The following is a 22,004-nucleotide window of genomic DNA, read 5'->3' on the forward strand; positions in this document are numbered from 1 at the left end:
TTCGGAACCGGAACGTCCTGTTTCATTAACCAATAGGAATGCGGCTAAGACCGAAGAGGTTGGTCTAGAATCCTCGGTTAGCGAATGGGAGGGAGATTCTTACGCCTGCAGTGATCCATGGCTCCACCCCTAGCTTCCATTTCTGAACTGAAGGGACGCCGCCGCTCTCGCGTATAGCCCTCGCCTTTTTTTATACACACATTTAAGTAAATAAACTAGGTTATCTGTCGTAAGTTAGGACCATTTCCTAAAGGTAGCGTAAATCAGTAGTCCCCGTTCATCGTGGTATGCTGTTTGAGTAGTAGCTAGAAGTGAAGCTAGCATTTTATTCCCCATTTTAACTTTACTAAGCGGCGTTTTCCGCCGTTTTTTTTTCTTTTCGCCGCCCCGCTCACTCTACCCCCTTGTGTGTGAGTAGGGGCCTGCAACGTTGGTTTGGCCACGAGGCGCGTCGGTACAGTTGGAACAGGGCGATGGCGGAGTTCGGTAACGGACTGGCGGAGGAATCTCTGCTAGATTCAGACCCCGGACATCCCGAGCTGGAAGACCCGGGTGTCGGTGACGAAGAGCCGGGATTAGAAGAGGGAGAGGCCGCAATTGAAGATCCGGTAAGTGAAGGGCATTGTTTCTAAAGTGGAAACCCACATGAATACCGAGACACTTTGTGGTCGTGGCGGAGCAGCTAGTAAAAGCAGGTGAACAATTTGTTGATTTTTTTTTTCATCCTCCACACGAATCTTGGGTCACATGCCGTGTGCGTTACTGCTATCGCCAGGTCTGTGTTAACCGCCATTGTGGTTCACGCAGTGCAGTAGAAATGGGTGGTGACATGCGTGGTGTCGGCAGCCATCTTGGCGCAACAGCGACGCCAGTTTCTCTGCGCCAGAGAGCAGCTCGAGCCGTTTGTGGGGGGTGGGGGGGGGTCCTTGTCGCGAAAAAATGCGAGACGGAGATGCAGGAGACAGTAAGGGGCGAGGGTAGGACAGGCCGCCGCCATTAGCCGCCGCCGCTGTGCGAGTCTACCTCCTTAAGAAGGCGACCTGCTAACGGTAATGACCTCTTTTTTATTCCCTTTTACCTTTATCATTTAACCGGCTGTGGCTGCTGCATTTCAAGCGCCGGTTTGCGCACACGCGAGCGAGCGGCCGCAGGTTATCGTTAGCTTAGCAAGCCCGACCATTAAAGGCTGCGGATAAAATGACCAGCGGACCTGTCAGCCGTAATCAGCAGTCACGAGATGAAATGCGGCATTTGCACCTCAAGCTGCTGGGCCTAACAGCAGCTGGCTTAGTAGCCGTGAATATTAAGCATGTGATAACGGGCTAACATGCTAGCGGATTTTAACAAAGCTGGTGTGGCAGTGGCAGACGTGCACCTGACCATCTTTGTCGCCTATTTTTCAGCCGACAATGGGGGTAGAGTCGTGAATCGCTGCTTGTTGGTGCACACCCTGTGTAATTGTTGAAAATGTAAAATTTGCATTAATCAGCCCAGTTAGTTGTTTTTTTTTTAAACATGCATATATATATATTATTATTATTATTATTATTTTTCCCTCGTGCAGCTAACACACGAGTGCACAATGGCTGGGATTGTCTTGAGTGACCAGGTGAGGGTTTTGAGGATGTCGGCCAGTGAAAGCGTGGCGTACAACGCAGAAGAAAGGGGCTGCGGTATTTGAGGGGCTGGGTTTGCATCCTTCAGTGTTTGGCTAGAGCAAGGAGAGCAAGAGAAGGGAGGGGAGTGAAAGAGCTTGCACTGAATATGCGACAAGACGAGACAAAAAAAGGGACAGAGAGAAAAATTGGAGTCGCAACGTGCCAGCGGTGGATGGCTCATCCCAGCGGTCCTGCTTTGAATGTTGATCACTTCCCATCCATCCATCATCTCAGTGTTGGTGATATGTGTCAGAGCATCAGTCGCGTGAATACACGCCGACCGAGAAATGATGATGTCTTTATTAGCGTGTGCAGCGAGTCGCTGTGCAGTTTTATAGCCCGCTGCGGTGAGAAGATCTGAATTTATTACAGTCCGTCTGTGTCGCTGCACCCAGTTTCACAAAGAGCTTTTTCATTACAATCCTGTCAGTAGTTCTGGATCGAGCTGGAGTGACTCCCACTGTGCTGCAGTGCACCACTGTCAGACAGGAGGGTCCACTTCCACATGAGGGCACAGCCAGCTCACTGTTTATCTAATAATAATAATATAAGTTTATTGGCATTATTTAGTTTAGCGGGATTGACCGCAGATCTCTTCATCATCTCGCTGCTTCATCTTTCCAAAATGGCTCTCCAGCAAAAATAAACACATTTTCTTGGAAATTAATATGCATATGACCATGTAGTGATGTATGCTGTTCCAACATAAACTGATAACAGAAGTTCATTTTTAGGCTAAGGTGGCATTTTTGTTATAAATATATTTTTGCGTTGTAAGCACTTAAACAGTGAATGTTACCATGTTTGGACATGATGTTTTTAATCATGTGGACATTTGAAGTGCTGTTTGCCAACACTGCTTTCGGGCTGGATACTTAACCTTGGTTGGTAACCTTTTCATTTTGTGTGTGTATGTATATGTATATGTGTGTGTGTGTGTGTATGTATATGTATATATATATATTTATTTATTTCTGCTCACGCATATCTTGGCCTGGCGGTCCTCTTTGTAGTGGCTTTAAAGTCTGCTTTTCACTTGGGGGAGGTACCTACTATTAAATTTAGGCAGGATGGCAGGGTATACTGCAAAATGTGGGGCATGAGAATAACTATAGTGCGCATGCAGCAGTGCAGGACTAGATTGAGGGTGCACTTAAAGGTGGAAGAAGTCCCAGTACAGGGTTTTCCCTGAGATTATCTAAGGGGCTTAGATCCTGTCTGGGATCTGGGGTTGGAATGTTGGTCTTATTCAAAGTCTGGATCATGTTTTTTGACTGTTGTTGTTACCATATTTGGATTTTTATTTATTTATTTATTTTAAAGCTGGTAATTCTTGTCGGTCACACATGTTAATATTAGTTTGACCCAGAGCTGGTCCTGACCTCCATGGAGCCAGAAACTTGTGAGCCATTTTAAATGTGAATTATTACACAGTTCCAGCTACAGTGCTTTATAGAGGGGAATTATGATGTAGGTGTTTAAAAATGCAGCAATCCACACAGAGAGACCAATTAATTTGAAGCTATGTAAAGCAGTATTTTGCAATTGCATCACAACCAGAGTTTATTAACACAGAGATGGTTAACCTGGTCATATGGATTGGTGACTATTTTGAGGCTAATTTCCCACCATGTTTCAGCTTGTTTCATATGATGATTGTCTATAGAATGGGTGAATACCAACTTTGTGTGTATTTAGTTCCTGCAATAGGCAGGAACTAAATACACACCGAGATTTGATTCTGTTGCCTGATATGTATTGCTGTCCAAACAGTATTATGTTGCTATTCAGAAAGTGCAGGTTTGTTATCACAAACACACACACACAACCTCCCACACATCTTCTCCCAGTTGTAGTTTATAAACAAAGTTGCCCTTTTGGCGTTTTTAAATGTAGCCTCATGTATACCTGGGTTATCAAGACAAGCTGGACAGTGATGCACTGCAGTATCTACTTCATCCTCCCACTGAACCTGGAAACACTGACATTCCTTTTTGACATGTGGGGAAGCACTTCATGCTGCTAACGTTTTTACTTTTACTCCAAGTCCTCTCTTTACATTTGTTTGGCTTACAGCGTCCTCGGAGCTACTTGCATTCTTTCCCTAAGACTTTTTGTGGTTCTGCCTAAATCTTGCACATATGGATTTTACGACTTGTAGCTGATATAAAGTCTCTCTTTATACTGAGGTCATGTCACGGTCACGGCACCATTTCTTTTGCTATTTTGCCAAATGGGTGCCTAAAAATATTTCCAGGGTGTGCACACACTAGATCTCTTTCTGATTTATTCATTAAATCATTTTGGATTTGGAAGTTGGTGAAGATGGATCCAGCAGTAACTGGCATTGTGATATTGTGTTGAGCTGTGCACATGATGGACTGACGGCTCTGATGGAATCTGTGTCTGTGCTGCAGGAGCTGGAGGCAATCAAAGCCCGAGTGAGAGAGATGGAGGAAGAGGCAGAGAAGCTGAAGGAGCTACAGAACGAGGTGGAGAAACAGATGAATCTGAGCCCCCCACCAGGTGCGTCTTCTTTTTTTCCCTTTCCAAGGCAGACGCCTTCATTTTCCCCCCATCTGTCCACATTTGCCTTCTTGTCTCGTTCTGCTGTCACATTATCCAGTGAGGGGAAAGCCCCATAATCATTTGTCTTATTGTCTGTTGTGTGCTCGCTTAGAAATAATCTCACTTAGTAAATGTAAATGCTACACTCATTTTCAAGCAGTAACCCCATACCAGTTTAGGATGTGCATTAAAATATGGGTTCACTTTAATGCTTGGTTAAAGTACATTATTTTAATATTCAATTCCATGTTTTTAACCCTCAGAGATGATTTTTTTTTTTTAAATGCAAACAAAAAAACTTATGTTCAGTCCCAGTTTGCAATGCTCTTATGTCCAATTTTATAAGGTTAAATCTAAATAAATGATAAAATAGTTTACATCCATCAGAACTTTATATAATGCACGAATCTGAATGCGTGTCTGTGTCAGTATATTTATGTTGCTTAATTGCCCCATGTGAAGAAGAAACTATGATTTTGTCATTCTTGTGTAATGACAAAACTCGTGAATCAATTGTCAACTCCATTTTTGCCTTTATACTAGGGCTGGGCGATATATCGAGTTTTTAAAAAATATCGATATATTTTCATACGAGATATAAGATGTGACAATATCGTTTATATCGATATAGTCTATGTTACGTTATAATTATACTTGTGGAGCCACAAGTTTACCTCTCTTTCGTCCACTTTTGTCTCTACGCAACGTTACTCGGCCTCGCCTCTCCTTCACTGAATACAACTCCTCCTCCCCCATAGCTTCACCTGCAGGCAGCGAGCAGATGGACACGGCAAATCTCCGTTAGCGAGTTGTGGGGGTGGACGGCGTCAACGTGTTAGCGAGCTAACTGCGCTAACGAGCTAACCACGCTAACGCCATGCAGCCCACAGGGGCTGCACGGACTAAAATCCTTTCATTTTCTCAAAAGTTGACAGCGCGCCTTATGTATGAATTCTGGTTGTGCTTGATGGCCGCGAACCGATTTTAGGTGGTACACAGCGCTCAGCAATCTGTCAAAAAAATGTTTTACGACTTTGGTAAGCTACGGAGCTGCAGCGCTTGATGAATTGGCGGAGCATTACGGCTACCGTAGTCTGGAGCCTCGCGGAGTGATACGTACTGTGCTTCGACGTAATATTATGTGTATAAGGACCATAAGAGACATGGTTACAAAGTGGATTTCAAACTCAAGGCTGTCAGTCACGCAGTAGAAGTTGGGAACAGAGCAGCTGTGAAATCTGTCTTTGTTATTATGCTCAGCGTCTGTTAGTTTACATTTTGACGGCACAATTATGAGCTTTTTGTTATGCACAAAAACAACATTGTTTTCTTTTATTTATGGAGCATTATTATTTAATAAATGCTGATAATTTATTTTTGAGTAATTTCTTCATGTAAATCTATGCTGTATGTAAATAAAAATGCCTGTGTGACATCTGGGACACAGCTTTGACTAAGAACTCTCTTTTTGTTCTTAACTTATGGCTTTAAAAAAATATCGAGATATATATCTTATATCGCCATCCAGCTAAAAAAAATATCGAGATATGAATTTTGGGTCATATCGCCGAGCCCTACTTTATACCATCCATTTGATCTCATCTTTTCATGGACTTTTCGATTGTAGGTGCGCTACATCTCACATTTGGAGTTAAAAGCAGTAATTTGTCCTAATATGTGTTTCATTTCAATGTTGTTTCCTATGTAGATTTATTCTGTACTCTCTCCTCTGTGCAGTTGGCCCTGTCATCATGTCCATCGAGGAAAAGATGGAGGCAGATGGCAGATCTATTTATGTCGGAAATGTGAGTAACTCTTTGTGTCATGCAGATTCTATTTTGGCCACATTGTGTCTTGATTCTTGTTGTCGTGTCTGACATAACATTATGGAAATAATATGACGGGGGGAAAACCAGTTGTGACACTGAATCATAAGTACTGGCCCTATTAAAATCACGCTCCCGTGGGTTTCCTATTTTTTTTTTTTTTTTTTTTTAAAGAGTCTGTGCATAGAAATCACTTTGTGCCTTTGATCAATCCTGCAACCAGTACAAACTTTATTCAAGGTGTTATCACTTTGGACTCTTACTAAGTATTTAAGCATTCGTGATACTCTGAAGAGTCTTTAAACTAGGGCTGCCACAAACGATTATTTTGATAGTCGACTAGTCACCGATTATTTTTGCGATTAGTCGACTAATCAGATCATGCATCCATTGGATGTACAGCTTATTGCACCAGCATGCATCTGCTCTTATATAACTATCATTAGCTTACAGCTAGTGTTTAAGATCTGTGCAAACTAATAATAAAGACAAGATGATAGTTTATTAAATTTTAATGAAATTTGCAGATTGTTTCGGTGGAGTTTAATAAACTCCTTGCTATCTAAAATATAACAGGACACCGGAGTTTATTCTCCAGCATCTCACACTTCTGATAATCAGTTGTCTGCTTGACGTTTATTCAGCTGTGTAAAAACTATAACTTTAATCTCAGCCAAACCGATTTACTCAGGAACAAATAAAATACAAAAAAAAGCCAAACAATAACATTTTTAAGTTATCTAAGCGACTTATATATCATGTTTAACCCGAGTAGCGAAAGACCGCGGTGGGTTTGAAAACTGTTTGCCGGGTGTCCGGTGTTCTTACGGGCTCTAGTGAGCCTTGCCCCCGGCTAGCTATCGAGCTAGTGGGTAACAGACGTCTCCGAAAACGTTGGAGCGCCTTTGAAAATATGTGGTGTCTTGATAAACCGAGCAGATATTTGAAGTTTACACAGCTACATTCTCGCCTGAACATATGTTAAATGTTTATTTTGTGACCCAGAAAGAATAATAAGAATAATATTAAAACTAACTGGCTGCTGCGATTGTTGGAAACTGAGCTGGGCTGCGCTATGAATTCTGGGACAGAGCTGCTACTTCTTCTTCAGGGTTTAGGGAACACCTTCTGTTTCCAATCTCGGACAATAAGGCTACATTCACACTGCAGGCGAAAGCGCATCAAATCCGACTTTTTTGACCCATATCCGATCATGGTATGACCGTGTGAACAGCACAAATCCGATCTGGGTCACTTTCGTATGTGGTCCTGAATCCGATACATATCTGATGTTTTAGAAAGCGACTGCTTTTTGAATGGTCACGTCGCATTAAATCAGTCTTTTACATCACTGACATAAAACAGATGCCAATTATCAGTGCTGGAGAAGACATTGTGAATGCTTCCTGGCCATCCAGTGTAGATGTTAGTGAAACTGTTGGGAAGACAACGTTGGAGAAACATGAACATTTTATTTGTACTGTATAATCTGCAGATTCTGACAGAAATCTGCAACTTTGGTCTGGGTCTAAACAGAGCGCGTTGTGTGTGAAGTCTTCTTTTGCACATGCGGGCCGCTTTGAGCGTTCACACTAAAGCGCCTTTGCTGTCACATTTTATTTGTAGTGTGAACAAGCAGACAAAAAAATCGGATTTGATCAAAAAATCGGAACTGAGCATTGAGACCTGCAGTGTGAACGTAGCCCAAGTCTGGTGGTTTGTGGGAATCCTTTGGGCGTATGCCTCACTGGTATCTCAGACAATTTTAAGGCAGCTTTTTACTTTTGACCTGGTTTTGTGTCACATTGTAAATACATTCAGAGTTAGTTTTTACTTTTGTGCTTTAATATTTTTGTTGTTGTTGTGTTTTTAATGTATAATACAGCGCTGGTGACGCAGCTGTCTTGATGCTAACACTTTTTTTAATATATTTTTCTGTCTGCAGGTGGACTACGGTGCTACAGCAGAAGAGCTCGAAGCTCACTTTCATGGCTGCGGTTCAGTAAACAGAGTCACCATCCTATGTGACAAATACACAGGGCATCCCAAGGGGTAATGATCAGAAATTCTACAGTGAAATGATATTATTGCATATTGGTAGCTGGATCAGTCAATTATGAGCACAGTACAATTATGAGTATGAGCACATTTTAAAAGCTTCTCTAGAGCTGGAAAGTTGATTATGATTCCTTTTATTCATTTCATATAAATCACCTGCAAATCAGTTTTATCCTTGGAAAAATATGTTTTTCTTTAGTAATTACAAAAGGGTTTTTTTGTAGTGCTTTCTTTGTTTATAGATTAGTTTTACTGTAGCCAAGTGATTGATTTTATTTCCCCCCCTGCAGGTTTGCCTATATTGAGTTTGCAGACAAAGAGTCTGTTAGGACAGCCATGGCTTTGGATGAGTCACTTTTCAGAGGAAGGCAGATAAAGGTGAGACATTTTTGAGGTTAAATATCTCAGCTCCTTGAATGAGGTGGTAGTGGTTTTTTTACAGTGTGTGGATCTGAGAAGTGTCAGTTTAAACCTGAGACTTTCTCACAGAAACATGATGATCGTCCATCTCAAAACACTTCGCAGTTGCAGCATGAACTTAATGGGAGCAACATTAGCAGCTACCTCACCAGTGCAGTAACAGGAGTATGGTTGACTACATTTAGCTGATGTGGTCATAATAGTCACTGGCCATTCTGCCTGTCATGGATAGGATTGTCCTGATTGGTTGCATGTCTACAAGAAGATTTTAATGTGTTTGTTGTTTTTTTTGTTTTGTAGAAATGTGGCTTTAGTGTCTGACCTTCAATTTATTGGCTCTTTTCTGGTCAGAGTTTCCCCAATATTGAGACTGGCCAGTCTAAACTAGAAGGTTCTCTGTTTTTCTTGCTGTGGCAGATGATTAAAAGCACTGATTTTAAAAATACAAAAACACAAAATTGAAGCTAAAAGGCAAGGTTGTTGAGTTTTTACTACGAATTAAGAGGAAACAAATTTCTTTCAGTGTGAAAGCACAGAAGACTGTTTGGATGTTGTGGTTTATGCAAGGTCCCCTTTTTCTTTAGGTGGGCGCTAAGAGAACAAACAGACCAGGCATCAGCACCACAGACCGTGGCTTTCCACGGGCTCGGTTCCGATCACGGGGAGGAAATTTCTCCTTGCGTGCACGCTACTACAGTGGCTACACACCACCTAGAGGCAGAGGACGGGCCTTCAGGTGAGCTGACACAGAGACATCGTCATGTCTGACACCAGGGGAGAGCACATCACCTGCATGCATCCCACTCACTGTTTGCACTGAAAGGGAGCACAGGAAAAGCAAGGCAGACAGTCATGATGAGCCAGAGTTGACACTACTGTTAAAGATGGATTACAGCTTCTTGTAATGTTTGGAATTTAGAGTTCCTGAGGAGGCCCCGTTAGAGAAGGCACCGGTAGTCTGGCAGAGGACAGGGATTTTAATAAAGTAAATAGACAACTTGCCTAATTAATTTGGGGCAGATTTTCAGTTTGCAAATCAGAAAATAATGATTGACTGGACAGAGGGCTGGTGGGTGACACTTGTCACGTCCCTCTTAATCTGAGCATGTGCTTGTCCAGTGTTTAAGTCTTTAAGATTAAAATTGATTAGTATAGAGAAGGTAAGTACAGAAAGGGCAAAAAGCCCCTTGTACACAGAGGTGGCCAATTTGAAAAGATTATCATGTACAAATCTAATTTAGTGAAGATGACATCATTAACTATCGTTTCCCCTCACGATTACAGCTTTTCTCAGTACCAGAGCTGACAACTGCATTGTACATATACGCTGTGTATCCTGGCAACCATATGAACAGCTAGTCATGTGATCGATCATGTGGGATTAAGTCCGCGCAATGCAGTAACAAAGTTTGATCAGATTGCCCACCCCTATCTGATACAGAAGTAAAAACTGTGCGAGCTGTGGCATAGAATTAGAAACACTCATCATGATATTATTACTTGTATATCAGTTGCTATACCCCCCCCCTTTCCTCTTTATTTTATTTGGTTACATTCATAGAATAAATGAATGACGGTCACACATTGATGTATTCTGTAATAATAAAGGCAAAAACACAACATGTAGCAGGGCTAACTGGTTGTGGGATTCATTGCATGCTGCATCACATTACGACCATTTCAAGACAGGCTTACGGACTCGCTGCACACCACCTTCTTCCTCCCAGGCTGCACATGCACTCTGCATAAATTGGATCTGTTTGGGCCGCTGCCAATGAAGTTTCTGCAAACTTGACTGTAGTGGAAAGTTACTGGTGCAAAGCTGCATTACTTGCACTGGTGAGGTTTTTAACTTCTTTGGGCCACTAATTGTGCAGCAGCATGCAAACCATTTTTAATAATTGATGTTTGGGCTTTGTGATGGTTGATTCGCTCACCTGTAGCACTGGTTTACTTAAACACAGCATTTATCAGCAGTGGTGTAGTGAACACACTGATGATTGTGTTGTCTGGAAAATCCAGCAAAGTCAGTTTACTGTTATGTGGCTCTGTAAAGAATGAGAGAAAAAGCCTGGTGTTGATCAGTGTGTTGTGCACTGGGATTCTGGTGGCTCTCTACATGCAGTATTTTCACAGTTGCACACAACATCATGATTTTGATGAGCTCCACTTCAGAGTTCTGCTTTGGGGTCCTGTCAGTGGGTTGTTGTGCATCTTGTGCTGCACATGGAGGTAGTCTCTGCAGACTTGGTCACAGTGCAAGTTTGCAGCATTTTGTTGTTACCATTTTCCACCTGGGGCGAAAGTCTTTAAGATCTAGTGTTGCAAAAGTAATGAGTTCATTCTGAGTGTTGTCTAAGGAGCTTGGAAAGAGAAGCGTCTGGACTTCTTTGAGTTGCTTGAAGACATTTCACCTCTCATCCAAGAAGCTTCTTCAGTTCTGAACTGAACTGAAGAAGCTTCTCGGAGTAGAGTAGAGCTCAGTCTGTGGAGCCATCTTGTATTTTTTTTTCTTTTCTGTTGAGACTGAGAAAGGAGGTGTGGTGCCAAACGCGCTGATCAGCATGCCAACTTCTTCACATCCACTCAGATTTAAGACTGAGAGATTCTGATTTGATTGCCTCTGCAAATCATCTGGAACCTTGAGGGCCTAGGCTCTTTCTTAATACTAGATGTTTAACAAACAACATGTTCCAGTAGAAAGCTGCTGTAACAATGAATCCATTTGCCAAGTTCTTCTGACAGGCCCTATTTAGCCTATTTTATCATGTGATTTTTCTATTGTTTCATTTTTGCCCTTGGACTTAACTGGGATATTTGTGAAATGATTCCCCATTTCAGCAAGGCTGCTTTTAAATAACCGCAGGAAAGGATTCCATCTCGATTTGTTCCTGTGTGTGTGAGAAAGTGTCTGAACCTCAAGGTCAGAATCTCTCTAATCAGTCTGTGTACTCACTTGAGCCACTCCCACACATACCAAGAAACCCTAACCCTGATAGTTTACTCACTGGGATTTGGCCTGCGTTGCACGACAAGGCACACAAAGACTTGGGCAGAAACTGAGAGGATTGTATGTTAGATGAAGTCTCCTGAAGTTGAAAGCACTCATAATGAAGTGTTTGCAAGCTGAAAAAAGTGAAAGGAGCCTGTAAACGTTATTTGACTTTAAAAGCTTTAAGTGAGCTTGGGCCTCCAGTCGTTCCAGTCACGTTATCTGAGGTTTTAAATATGCTGCTCATTTTGACTCACATTAACTATGTATAAATATTTCTGTGGTTTCCATCTGTGATTTGATGTAATTAATAGACTCAGAGTGATAGAAACCCCCCTCTTGGGTATTACTGGTAATACTACAGTGTATCATCTTATTATCTTACAGCCTTGGTTCACGTGTAACAATCAGCCACAGAGCAGCTGAACTGGCCTCGATAGCAGAGGCGAGCTGAAGAGCTGTGCGTTTGCTACATTGTGAATTCATCACTAGCCTGCAGTTCATAGTCATCCTACCAAGTTTCACTGGTGCCTTGTATTGCTGTGGGAAAGGTCCATGGTGAACAAACGCGTAGCTAAAAGTCTTTGCATTGACCTGTTGTAAGCTTGGGAAGATTTCACAGCCCGTGTGACGTCTGTAAGTCACGCGTGTTTCGATTGGCTTTGTTTTAGAAGAAGCAGAGATTTTATCAAAGCCCCGCTTTGTGTTCTGTTCCTAATCTGCACCTGAAACCCCGACAGAAAGCCAGAGCACAAAGATGATCAATCATGCTAACGTGCACTTAATTGACCTCTGGCTGCACAAAGTCTTTTCTCTGATATTGCCTCCATTAACATCATCCTCATCTTCCCAAGCTGCTGTGGTGAAAAGCCAAGATCTTGATGTGAGCCAGAAGACGCACGTACTGAGTAGATGATGTGGAAGAACCTGTTGTTTGTGCCTTTTGTTGTGGATGTCCTTGCATGTACATGACCCCCCACCTCCCCCTCTCCTCCTCCTTAACCACCTCCTCCTCAGACATGGCACACACCTTCCAGCTCAGTTTCAGCCTTCCAGCGTTCACTCCCAGAAACGAAGGTTCATTACTGCAGCCTGACTTCAGCATTTAGCCCATCAACCGCTGGACTTTTGAGTCCCAGTGTGACCTCTTTGTGTTTGTGCTGCTGTGTGTGTGTGTGTGTGTGTGTGTGTGTGTGTGTGTGTGTGTGTGTGTGTGTGTGTGTGTGTGTGTGTGTGTGTGTGTGTGTGTGTGTGTGTGTCTGTCTCACTGCCGCCTGGCTGTGTATCGGGTGGTGATGCGTGCAGAATAATAGTGCAGTTTATGTCGCTTTTTAACTGTGAATGTTTGTGTGCACTGTGTTGCTGGGGGTATATGTGTGGTGCTGTTTGTCCTCAAGGTCTTTCCCCACAGTGACCCCAGAGGCGGCTCTCGTACAGAGAGACACACAGAGAGAGAGAAAGAGGGCGAGAGAGTGCCTTTGCTGTCCCCTCACACCCACACACTAATCATTTTATCTGGAAATTAAACACTTTTCCTCTCTTGACAAAGCTGCTTTCAGCTTCTTTCACCACTATTCTTCCACACTGATTTGTTTCTAAGCTCAAAGGCACATTTTTTTTTTTTTTTAAAGATGTCTATTTAGTGATTTGTGAACACTGTCCTAAACACACTGTTTTTCTTTATTTTCTTTTATTTTTGACGTAGGTCAATATATTCATTCCCCGTTCACTTTACTTCCAGGACTGAAATTCAGACCCTTCCTCTGCCCACAGTCGCACACATGCACATATTTATTTACTACATCGCACCAGGAAATTGGTGTCCGTCTTCTTAAGCCAAACAGAAAAAACTCACCCTCTTTTTCTCTCTCTTTTCCAGGGGCCGAGGGCGAACAACATCGTGGTATTCCCCTTACTAAACACCCTCCCCCCCATCCCAAATACTTCCTTACTATCAAACCTCTCCCCCTATTTCTGTTCCCATATTAAAAAAATACAAACACACACAATGAAAAAGTCCTTTCCCTTTCCCCAACAATAAAAGAAGAGAACCCCAGAAGAGAGAAAAAAAGACAAAAAAGGAAAAAAAAAAAACAAAAAAAAAACAAAAACACACTTCTCCTGGACAGAGAGACTGGCTGGCCGCAGTGTGAGATTGTGTGTGAGCGTGCTTGTGCAGAGGTTGATGCGGTCACCCCTGGTAAGGTATACATTGGCCTCTTGGGGGAGGGAGGGGAGGATTACTATGGCAGTGTTTGTTTGTTTTGTTTTTTGTTTTTGGAAGAGGGAGGAAAGGTGGGGATGAGGTATCTGGGGGGGGATGATGGTATCTCAATCTCAGGCTGCAGATGTGTCTCCTTTGGTCTGGCTGTGACCTCCTGCTTTCACACCATCATCAACACAGCCCACCCACTCACCACCGCCTCCACAGCAGGGGGGGGAAGAGAGAAAAAAAAAACATACACAAGAATACACATTGTTCTCTTTTTTTCTTTTTTTTTTAATGTAATATAGATATGTGAAACTTACTTTAGCTATCAAATATTTGTGTTACGTTTGTGGTTTGGAGTTTGTCATTACCTGCTCGCACCCTCTCCGACCCCTTGTGTGTCTCCCATTCTCTGCCCCCTCTTAACCCTCCTCCCCCCACCCTTGATTTATTTTATTTTTTTCTAACGTTTCATTCCCTCCAACCTCTCTTCCTTTCATCACAACATGGATTATGTTGTGTGCTGTCAGCTTGATCTGTGGACAGTGATGGACCTTCAGTGTTCAGTGGAGTTGTATTTCTTTTTGTTTTGGGGTGTTTTTTTTGTGGGGGGTTATTGGTTGTGCTGCCACATCCTTGCCGCTCGTCCATCCTTGTCACCTTCAACTCAGGCATGGCTACAGCTCTTTCTTTTTTTTTCTTTCCTTTTTTTTGTTGTTTTTTGTAAATTCTTTTGACAGGCATCTGCTGTTTTTACTCTTTATTTTCGTGCAATCCCTCCCCCTCCCGCCCCTTTGTTCTTCCCCTCCTTCCCTTTGTGCACCTTGTCCCCTCCCCCCTCCTCTCTCTGTATATTAGACCACTTCTTGTCGTTTCAGGTTTCAGGACCAGTGGAGGCTGACAACCCCTCCCCAGGTGGCGCCGGCCCCTCCCACTGTCTCTGCAGCATCTCTCTCTCTCTCTGCTCCCGCTATGCACACTCACCCCATCCTGTCAGTGTGGGGGGGCGGGGGAGGGGGACAGGGCGACCACAGGCCCACCGCGGGGGGCATTTACTACAACAGCAAACGCTGATGACGCTTTTAGTCCTTTTCACACTTCAAATGTCTCTCACACACACACACACACACACACACACACACACACCTGTTCAACATGCACCGCAGCACACGGCAGTACAGATGGCACTTAACAGGCAGCCAACCCAACACATGATTTATATACAGAGAGCTGAAGCCAACATAGCTGAGTGGCAGGCAGGTTTGCTTGAGAGCGAGGAAGGCAGGACCAGAGACGAGGGTGTTTTTTGGGGCGCCCCCTTTCTCTGACTACGCGCAGTGCAGTCACGGCTTGTCTGAGGAAGGCCGACGAGCTAACAGCATCGATTATTAATTAAATGAAAGGAGTGGGCTGGAGTTGTTATTTTAGAATGGGGGAAGTCAGGGGTGGGGTTTGTGTGGAGACTTTTTTTTTTTCCTTTTCTTTTTGAAAAGGGGAAGGGGGTTTGAACAAATGTTTTGCTTCTTTTTTATTTTTATTTTTAACCCATGAGTCTGTAATTAGAAAAAAAAAATAAAAAAATTGTGTAAAAAGTAAGTGTGCATGTGTGCGTTTATTTGAATTTTACACCAATTCAAGGTATTCAGCATGCATCATTTAGGTGGTACTTCCAGGAAGTAATGGGAGGTGTGGCTTTTATTTTCAGAATGAATCATTTCATTCTAGTCAGTCATTAAAATACCAACAGCTCTTGAGGTTATGAGGTGTGACGTTACTTGGGTGTATAATATACTGTGTATATATAATGTCCAGCAGTTGTGCAGCTTTGTCCAGGCTGACTGGGCTTTCTGTTAGACCCAAGTTGACTGCATACTACTTCCATGTCATCACAGGTCCCTCAGTAGGGGTTTACTACAAAAGTTCCACTGTTTTTGTATGGCGTTATTTTTGTGCCACTATTCTGAGCGCACGTTAAAAAAAATAATAAAAAAAATTTGCAGTTGCAAGTATTGCATTTTGAGGAGAAATTTATTTTGAAAACGTTTAGAGCACTTGTGCAAATATGTGATGTCTTGATGAATCGAGCAGATATTTAAAGTTTACACAGCACCACTCTCGCATGAAAATATCTTAAAAGTTTATTTTGTGACCCAGAAAGGGTAATATTTCAAACTCTGCCACTCTGTGCTCCTGCGCCACTGCCTCGTTTGAGTTTTGGACGAAATGGATTCTGGGATATTGCATTTCGTCACGTCGAGCTGATTGGAGACCAAAACAGCCAAACACGTTTTTTTTGCATCCAAGTCTGTGATTGACTGGTTTTGTGGCACAAATATAACTGTGTACAGAGAGGGTTGAGCGCGCACGGGCAGAAATGTTGAGAGCGCAAGCAACACATTGGAGCGAGCGCAAATGCAAAAACTGAGCGAGAGGGGCTGCGTGTGTGTGTGTGTGGATAATAGCAAACACTGAAATACATTTTTTGCACGCAGCAATGAAGTTTGTTCACTCAAATTTAGCTTTTCTTCGCTCAAAATAAATTTCTCCTCAAAATGCAACAGTCGCAACTGCAATTTTTTTTTTTTTTTACGTGCGCTCAGAATAGTGGCACAAGAATAACGTCATATTTTTGTTCCAATTAACATTACAAGGGCCAGTTTATTTTGAGTGGGCAACATGACTGCCCTCTACTGCTGACATGAGGAAAAAAGGTCTTACAATGCATTCACTGTAGGATACAGGTCATGAGGAATGGTTTCTTTATTACAATGTTTACAGAGACTTTATAACAATTAGCTGCTGGTAACATCCTCTGACATGCTGTCCTCAGGTCTAGTTGCGTTTCTTGAAAGCTGAGGAGAAAAAAAAGGACTGCTGCATTTTATTTGAATAAAGAGAAATTTTTATTAATACTAGTTCACAGGTTAATTTGGTCTCGTGGTATTTCAAAGTCCTTACCTTTTCTTTTGGTTTTCTTCTTCATGATTTTCTTCTTTTTCTTGGGTCGTGGGTTATCCCCATCCTGCACGTACACAGAAAATGCATCAAAACCACATTAAGACTGTAATCTAAATAAAACTGAGCCACAAAGCTACCATTCATACTGTACAAAGATGGGCCTGTTAGCAACACTTTGTAGCTACTCATGGTGCCCAGGACAAAATCTAAACATAGCACATTGATTTTCCAAGACTTCCTAAATACACACAGGGGTTTTTCCACATCTGCAGGCAGGAGAGAAGACTATCGGCAAGAGGCTGAGCGGCCATTACTCTGACTTATTAGTGCTTTTTATGACAGCAGACAGTTAAGACAGGAAACAGAACAGAGCCACAGCATGCCAAACCTATGTAGGCACGAAGTGTAGCTGTTGCCAGCAGTACTGCACCAGACAACTGAGTCACCACAGCACTCAGCATTTTAAGGTAAACATTCCAAACCTCTGAAAATATCCAACTGGAGCCTTCTGTCCGATTGTGTGCTGGTAGCAGCTCAGGTTTAATCCCAGTCAGTATAAATGATGAAGTCTCAGTTCGGTTTAGAGATTAACCAATAAACAAGGCAGAAGCTCAAAATCAAAATACAATAACGCAAACACACCTGCATCGCCTCACCACCGGTCAGAGCTGTGATGTCACCAAAGTGTGTTATACTGCTCAGCTGGTTGGACATGGCCATCATGCCCCTCTTCTTGGTGTTCCTCTGATGCTTCGGCACATTGAGACGCACCATCATTGACTCCTCGTAGTTCTTCCTGTGTTGAGGTAAACACATACCATTTACACAAACCACCAAGCAAAGAAAAAAGAAAGATGATGCTGCAAGGTCTTGCTGAAAGACCCCTCAGCACCGTATCACCCCAGTAGAGCTCTTTACTCTGAGACTGCTGGTTTACTTGCACTTCCCAGGACATTTAAAAGTATAATGGGAAGCAGAGCATTCAGCTTTCAGGCTCCTCTTCTGTGAAACCAGCTCCCAGTCTAGATTTTATGTGATTATCCACCTCTATGCATTTAATTATTAGTTGTTATTAATCTCTAATGTATTTTGACTTGTCTTTCTCCCTTCACTCTGAGCCTGGTTCTTCTGGAGAGTTCTTCCTTTTTAAGGGATTTTTTCCTTCCCACTGTTGCCAAATGCTTGTTCACAAGGCCTTCTCTGACTACCGGGTTTTTTTCTGGATTATTGTAGGGTCTTTAAATCACAATATGAAGTACCCTGAAGTGACTGGTGGGATATTCTGCTGTATAAATAAAACTGAATTCAATTAGAAGTTTATCTCACAACACTTCCCATCTAAATCAAGTAGCAGACATTATGACCACCTAACACCCATCTGTGTGTAAAGTAAATGAGCAGGAACCTGTGGAGCTCCTCGCGGCTCTCCCGCTCGCTCTGGAAGTCCCGTTTGTCTCTGATCTCCTCTGGGGCGTCGCTGTACTGCTGCCTCAGCTCCTGGATCACAGAACTCCGGAGTGCTGCTTGTCGATGACGCTCCAGCTTGGCCTTCTTCTTGTCTGCCTCTGTCATGTCACCATCTGGATGTAACGGGTTTATTTTTTGGTTAACAAACAAGCAGGAGAAAGAAAAAAAAATAAATTATAAGCTTGCTATAACAATCCCACCCCCCACCCAAAAAACCCCAACAACAACAAAAAAGAACCTAACAAAAAACCCCAAAGCAGTATTGAAGTACTTTATAAAGCAGACCGGTAACATTACCATAATGCACTGGGGCAATCTTTGGTGGTATATATTTCTTGCCACTAGAGTGGGCTGCTTTCTTTTCTGAAGCTGCCTCGTTCTCTGTTTCGTCTTCAGACTCAGATTCACTGAGCTGCAAAAAAACAAACAAGCATTTATCTTTCCTACTAATACAGGAAGCTGATGTTTGGATGCATGTGTTTACAGTTTGATAATGTGACAGTAAAAGAAGGAACCGGAGCCGTCGTGTTACTCTGGTCTTACTTTGCTGACGAGATTCTCTGGATTGGGACGCAGCTGCAGTGGGTCATTTTCAGCTGAAATCAACAAAAGCATCAGACACGGTTACGCCTACCATAAGTGGATAAATGCAAATCTTGCTGTGCATTGAATCTGATACGCATCCTTTCAGTCAAAGCTTTCTTAGACTGCACAGTTCTGAAAATCTGATCACTTCGGTCTTACCTAAACTGCCGGTAACAGCCGTGCGCACGAGTTTATCAATCTGATACTTCAGTTTGTGGTCTAGAGGTCGCATCTTCTCCAGGATCTTCAAATAAACAACAACAACAAATCAAGATTAAAATAACACATGTTGACTGCAGAGAAATCGAACAGCGTCACTTTTACAGCCTCTTACCGTTCTGATTGTGACCACTCGGTCTAAGGCATCACTGTCTTTTATTTTGCCTCCTTCCGTCTTGATGCTGATCAGGTGAGTGAGGTCCTGGAGATAGAAGAGCAGCAGGTGGTACCGAAGGTCCAAAAAAGACAAACCCTGCAGGAGGAGAAGGCGGACAGATGGTCAGACTGCACTTCTTTCCCTGATCTAGAGAAATGAGAAATCCTGCAGGAAGTGTGTCAATACTTTTATTTAACACAGCCTCATTAAAGAGGATGCATCAGTCTTGCCTGCTCCTTTCAAACCAAACTGCACTTTGGTCAGATTACCGTAAAGACTGGACCTGAGGAGAACTAGCATTTCAAATAGTCGTTACGCACCTTCGACGTTTCCAATGCCCCATCTTTGACTTTAGTCAGCAGCTCACGGACAAGACCCGTCACCGAGGCCACCTAAAAACAAAACTTAGATTTATCTCTTTATTACGGCCACAAACACACATTATTTCTGAGTTAAACTAAACATTACGGGATTATTCTTTTTGTTTTTAAGTTCTTACCTGTTCAGTGAGATTATTCAGCAGCTCTACAGCTTTGGGCAAATCGCTTTCAATCAAATCCTAGAAAGCAGTTAAATTACATGTAAGAGATGCAGTATCCGAATTTGTAAACAGTGTCCGTACTGAAATACCAGCTGTTCGACATAAAGGTTTGTTAGCTAGTGGCTAGCCTGACGGGCTAGCCTGACGAGCTAACAAACCGCTGTGGTCCTCTTTAAAGCACCGAGAAGCGTTTTCGTATATTTGTACATACTAAAGTATAATGTTCTGTATGTAAACACGATATAACGGCTTAATATATAACAAGGAGGTAACTCAATTTCACTCACGTTGTCAACAGGAGCAGCCATTTTAACGCCACTGTACCCTACGGAAGCCGCAGCGGGACAGCAGTGATAGCTCTAAAACGGTTACAGATGTTACTACTGAGTGAGGCAAAAGAATGGGACACCAGTAGCTTAAATCACTTCTATATTACATCTATCCATCGTGTAGTGTTTTACATACTGAACGGGCCTGGGTGTTCAACAGGGCCCGTCAGCAGTGGCAAATTGATGTAATCATTTTTAAAGCACACCTGATTGTATTTGTTTTGAGGAGATCGGGTAAAGGTGCAAAGTTTGGTGTCTGTACATAAACAGCTGCTGAAATTTGAACTTGTTAGATTTGCTGTGCCCTGTGAGTCTGCAGAGCATCCTTGGGGGAAGCATAACCAAGCAATAGTTCAGGGTTCTCTGATTCAGCCCAATCACAAGTTTGATCACAATCAGAAAATTGAATCAAATCTTAAAAGTGGAGAAAGTGTCTGTCTCCTCAACCCCACACGAGAGCTGATTCCAAAATGGCATCACAAGGAAGCCCGCTAAGTTCAAATAAAATGCTCTGACTGAAAATAGGATATGATTAGGTAATCGTGATATGATGGAGATTGGTTATTTACGAGCATATGTGAGGATTTTCACAGAACTGAATAAAGATAGGGGACCAGTATGATCTATCGCTCTAGTCCCAGTTAATACTCTCCCTGTGGCATTTCAGATCCGCTGAAGGCTTTTCAGAGAGCCATTAGAACAACATAATATGGAATAAAAGCAATCCAGCAGTCATCCAGGATTTCATGGTTTTAACTGGATGTTAGTGATTTGGGTTTCTCTCCGGCCGTGGAGATAAATATAACTGGGTGTCATCTGTATGCAGTAGGGATGGGTATCGTTTAGGTTTTATCCGATACCGGTGCCAAATCGGTACTTTTGAAACGGTGCCGGTGCTTAAACGGTGCTCGAACCGGTGCTTAAAGAATGGAGAACACAAACTTTGTCCAAAAACCTCTCATGTTCAGCTGTTTTTTGTTTTTTTTTTTTGTAAAAAGATAACAATGTTAGCCTTTTCTGCAGCTATGGGGCATATATGGTATGACTCTTGGCTGGAAGCAGTGCTTAAACAATGGAAAAAAAACACAAACTTTGTCCAAAAACCTCTCATGTTTAACTGTTTTCCACTTTTTCTTTGGTCATTTTAGCCTTTTTGTCCAGGGTGAAGGGAGTATCTGCCATCAAACAAGAAGACAGCCGCATGTAGCTATGATGATGTTTGCTAGTTCACCTTACATGCATTAATGTAATAACGTGGTTAGCCTACTCAATGTAAATTACACTCGAACAACATTAAGCGACTCACGCAGAGAAGAACGGCTGCTGCTGCATCAATATCCTCATCATTTCTGCTACACTGGCAGGGCTAGGGGCCAGGACTCTATTCTTCGGGTTTTTGGGGGATGTTGCTCCGGGTCCGATAACTGGCAACCCACCCAACGTGCACAGTGTGAGGTCTCGCAGCAAGCTATCAAATACGGCGCATTTCTCGGCTTTTAAAAAAAACGCTATGCGTCGCCAGGTGTTTCATCGGATTCGAGGTGTTACCTCCTTTGACAGTATCACAGTATCAGCTTAAAGCACTTGTTGCTGCTGAGTTTGCATATTTTGCTGTGAAGTACAGCCAGACTTTTGACCGCTTCGCCTTGGACATTTTTAATCTGTAGCTCTGCTCTAACTGAACGTACGTACCTGGCCCCGCCTACTATCCTGGGAAACGTAAAATGATTGGCTAGAAGTGTATCACAGCTCAGGAAAAAAAAAGCACCGAAATAAAGCACCGAAATGTGCGCTGCTTTTCGGTCTGGTTACTACCGTTTATGTCAGAACCGGTGCCATCATGGCACCGGCCACCGGTACCCATCCCTAGTATGCAGTGTTGGAGTGGCTAAGGGTTGTATGTATACCATGAAAAGCACCGGGCCCAGCACAGGACCCTGAGAACCACCATGAGTAACTTTAAGGTGTAAAGAAGGCTCATCGTCTTTATAAACAATTTAGAATCTATTCAAACAAG

The 22,004-nt window shown here is 42.7% G+C and overlaps 2 protein-coding genes across 3 annotated transcripts; one reads left to right on the forward strand and one right to left on the reverse strand.

The window, feature by feature from the left end:
- The first annotated feature begins 126 nt into the window (after window positions 1-126).
- On the forward strand, window positions 127-15,327 carry pabpn1 (poly(A) binding protein, nuclear 1). 2 transcript variants are annotated; one of them, XM_080864309.1, is made up of 7 exons: window positions 127-608; window positions 4,076-4,184; window positions 5,964-6,031; window positions 7,998-8,104; window positions 8,401-8,488; window positions 9,115-9,266; window positions 14,610-15,327. In XM_080864309.1, the coding sequence occupies exons 1-7, from the start codon at window positions 474-476 to the stop codon at window positions 14,803-14,805; spliced, it is 855 nt and encodes a 284-aa protein (XP_080720435.1). In that variant the 5' UTR covers window positions 127-473; the 3' UTR covers window positions 14,806-15,327. The 2 variants fall into 2 exon arrangements, with proteins under 2 accessions (XP_080720435.1, XP_080720436.1); XM_080864310.1 differs by lacking the exon at window positions 14,610-15,327 and adding an exon at window positions 13,402-13,633 and having other exon boundaries at window positions 128-608.
- A 1,137-nt stretch (window positions 15,328-16,464) lies between these two features.
- On the reverse strand, window positions 16,465-20,035 carry ngdn (neuroguidin, EIF4E binding protein). Its single transcript, XM_080864308.1, has 11 exons — window positions 19,946-20,035; window positions 19,617-19,676; window positions 19,438-19,509; window positions 19,076-19,213; window positions 18,901-18,985; window positions 18,700-18,752; window positions 18,454-18,568; window positions 18,095-18,269; window positions 17,332-17,485; window positions 16,690-16,753; window positions 16,465-16,583 (listed from the first exon to the last, which is right to left on the reverse strand). The coding sequence occupies exons 1-11, from the start codon at window positions 19,964-19,966 to the stop codon at window positions 16,564-16,566; spliced, it is 957 nt and encodes a 318-aa protein (XP_080720434.1). The 5' UTR covers window positions 19,967-20,035; the 3' UTR covers window positions 16,465-16,563.
- Window positions 20,036-22,004: the final 1,969 nt, after the last annotated feature.

This window comes from Rhamphochromis sp. 'chilingali' (assembly GCF_963969265.1).
Source record: "Rhamphochromis sp. 'chilingali' genome assembly, chromosome: 18".
NCBI classification, from domain to species: Eukaryota; Metazoa; Chordata; class Actinopteri; order Cichliformes; family Cichlidae; genus Rhamphochromis; species Rhamphochromis sp. 'chilingali'.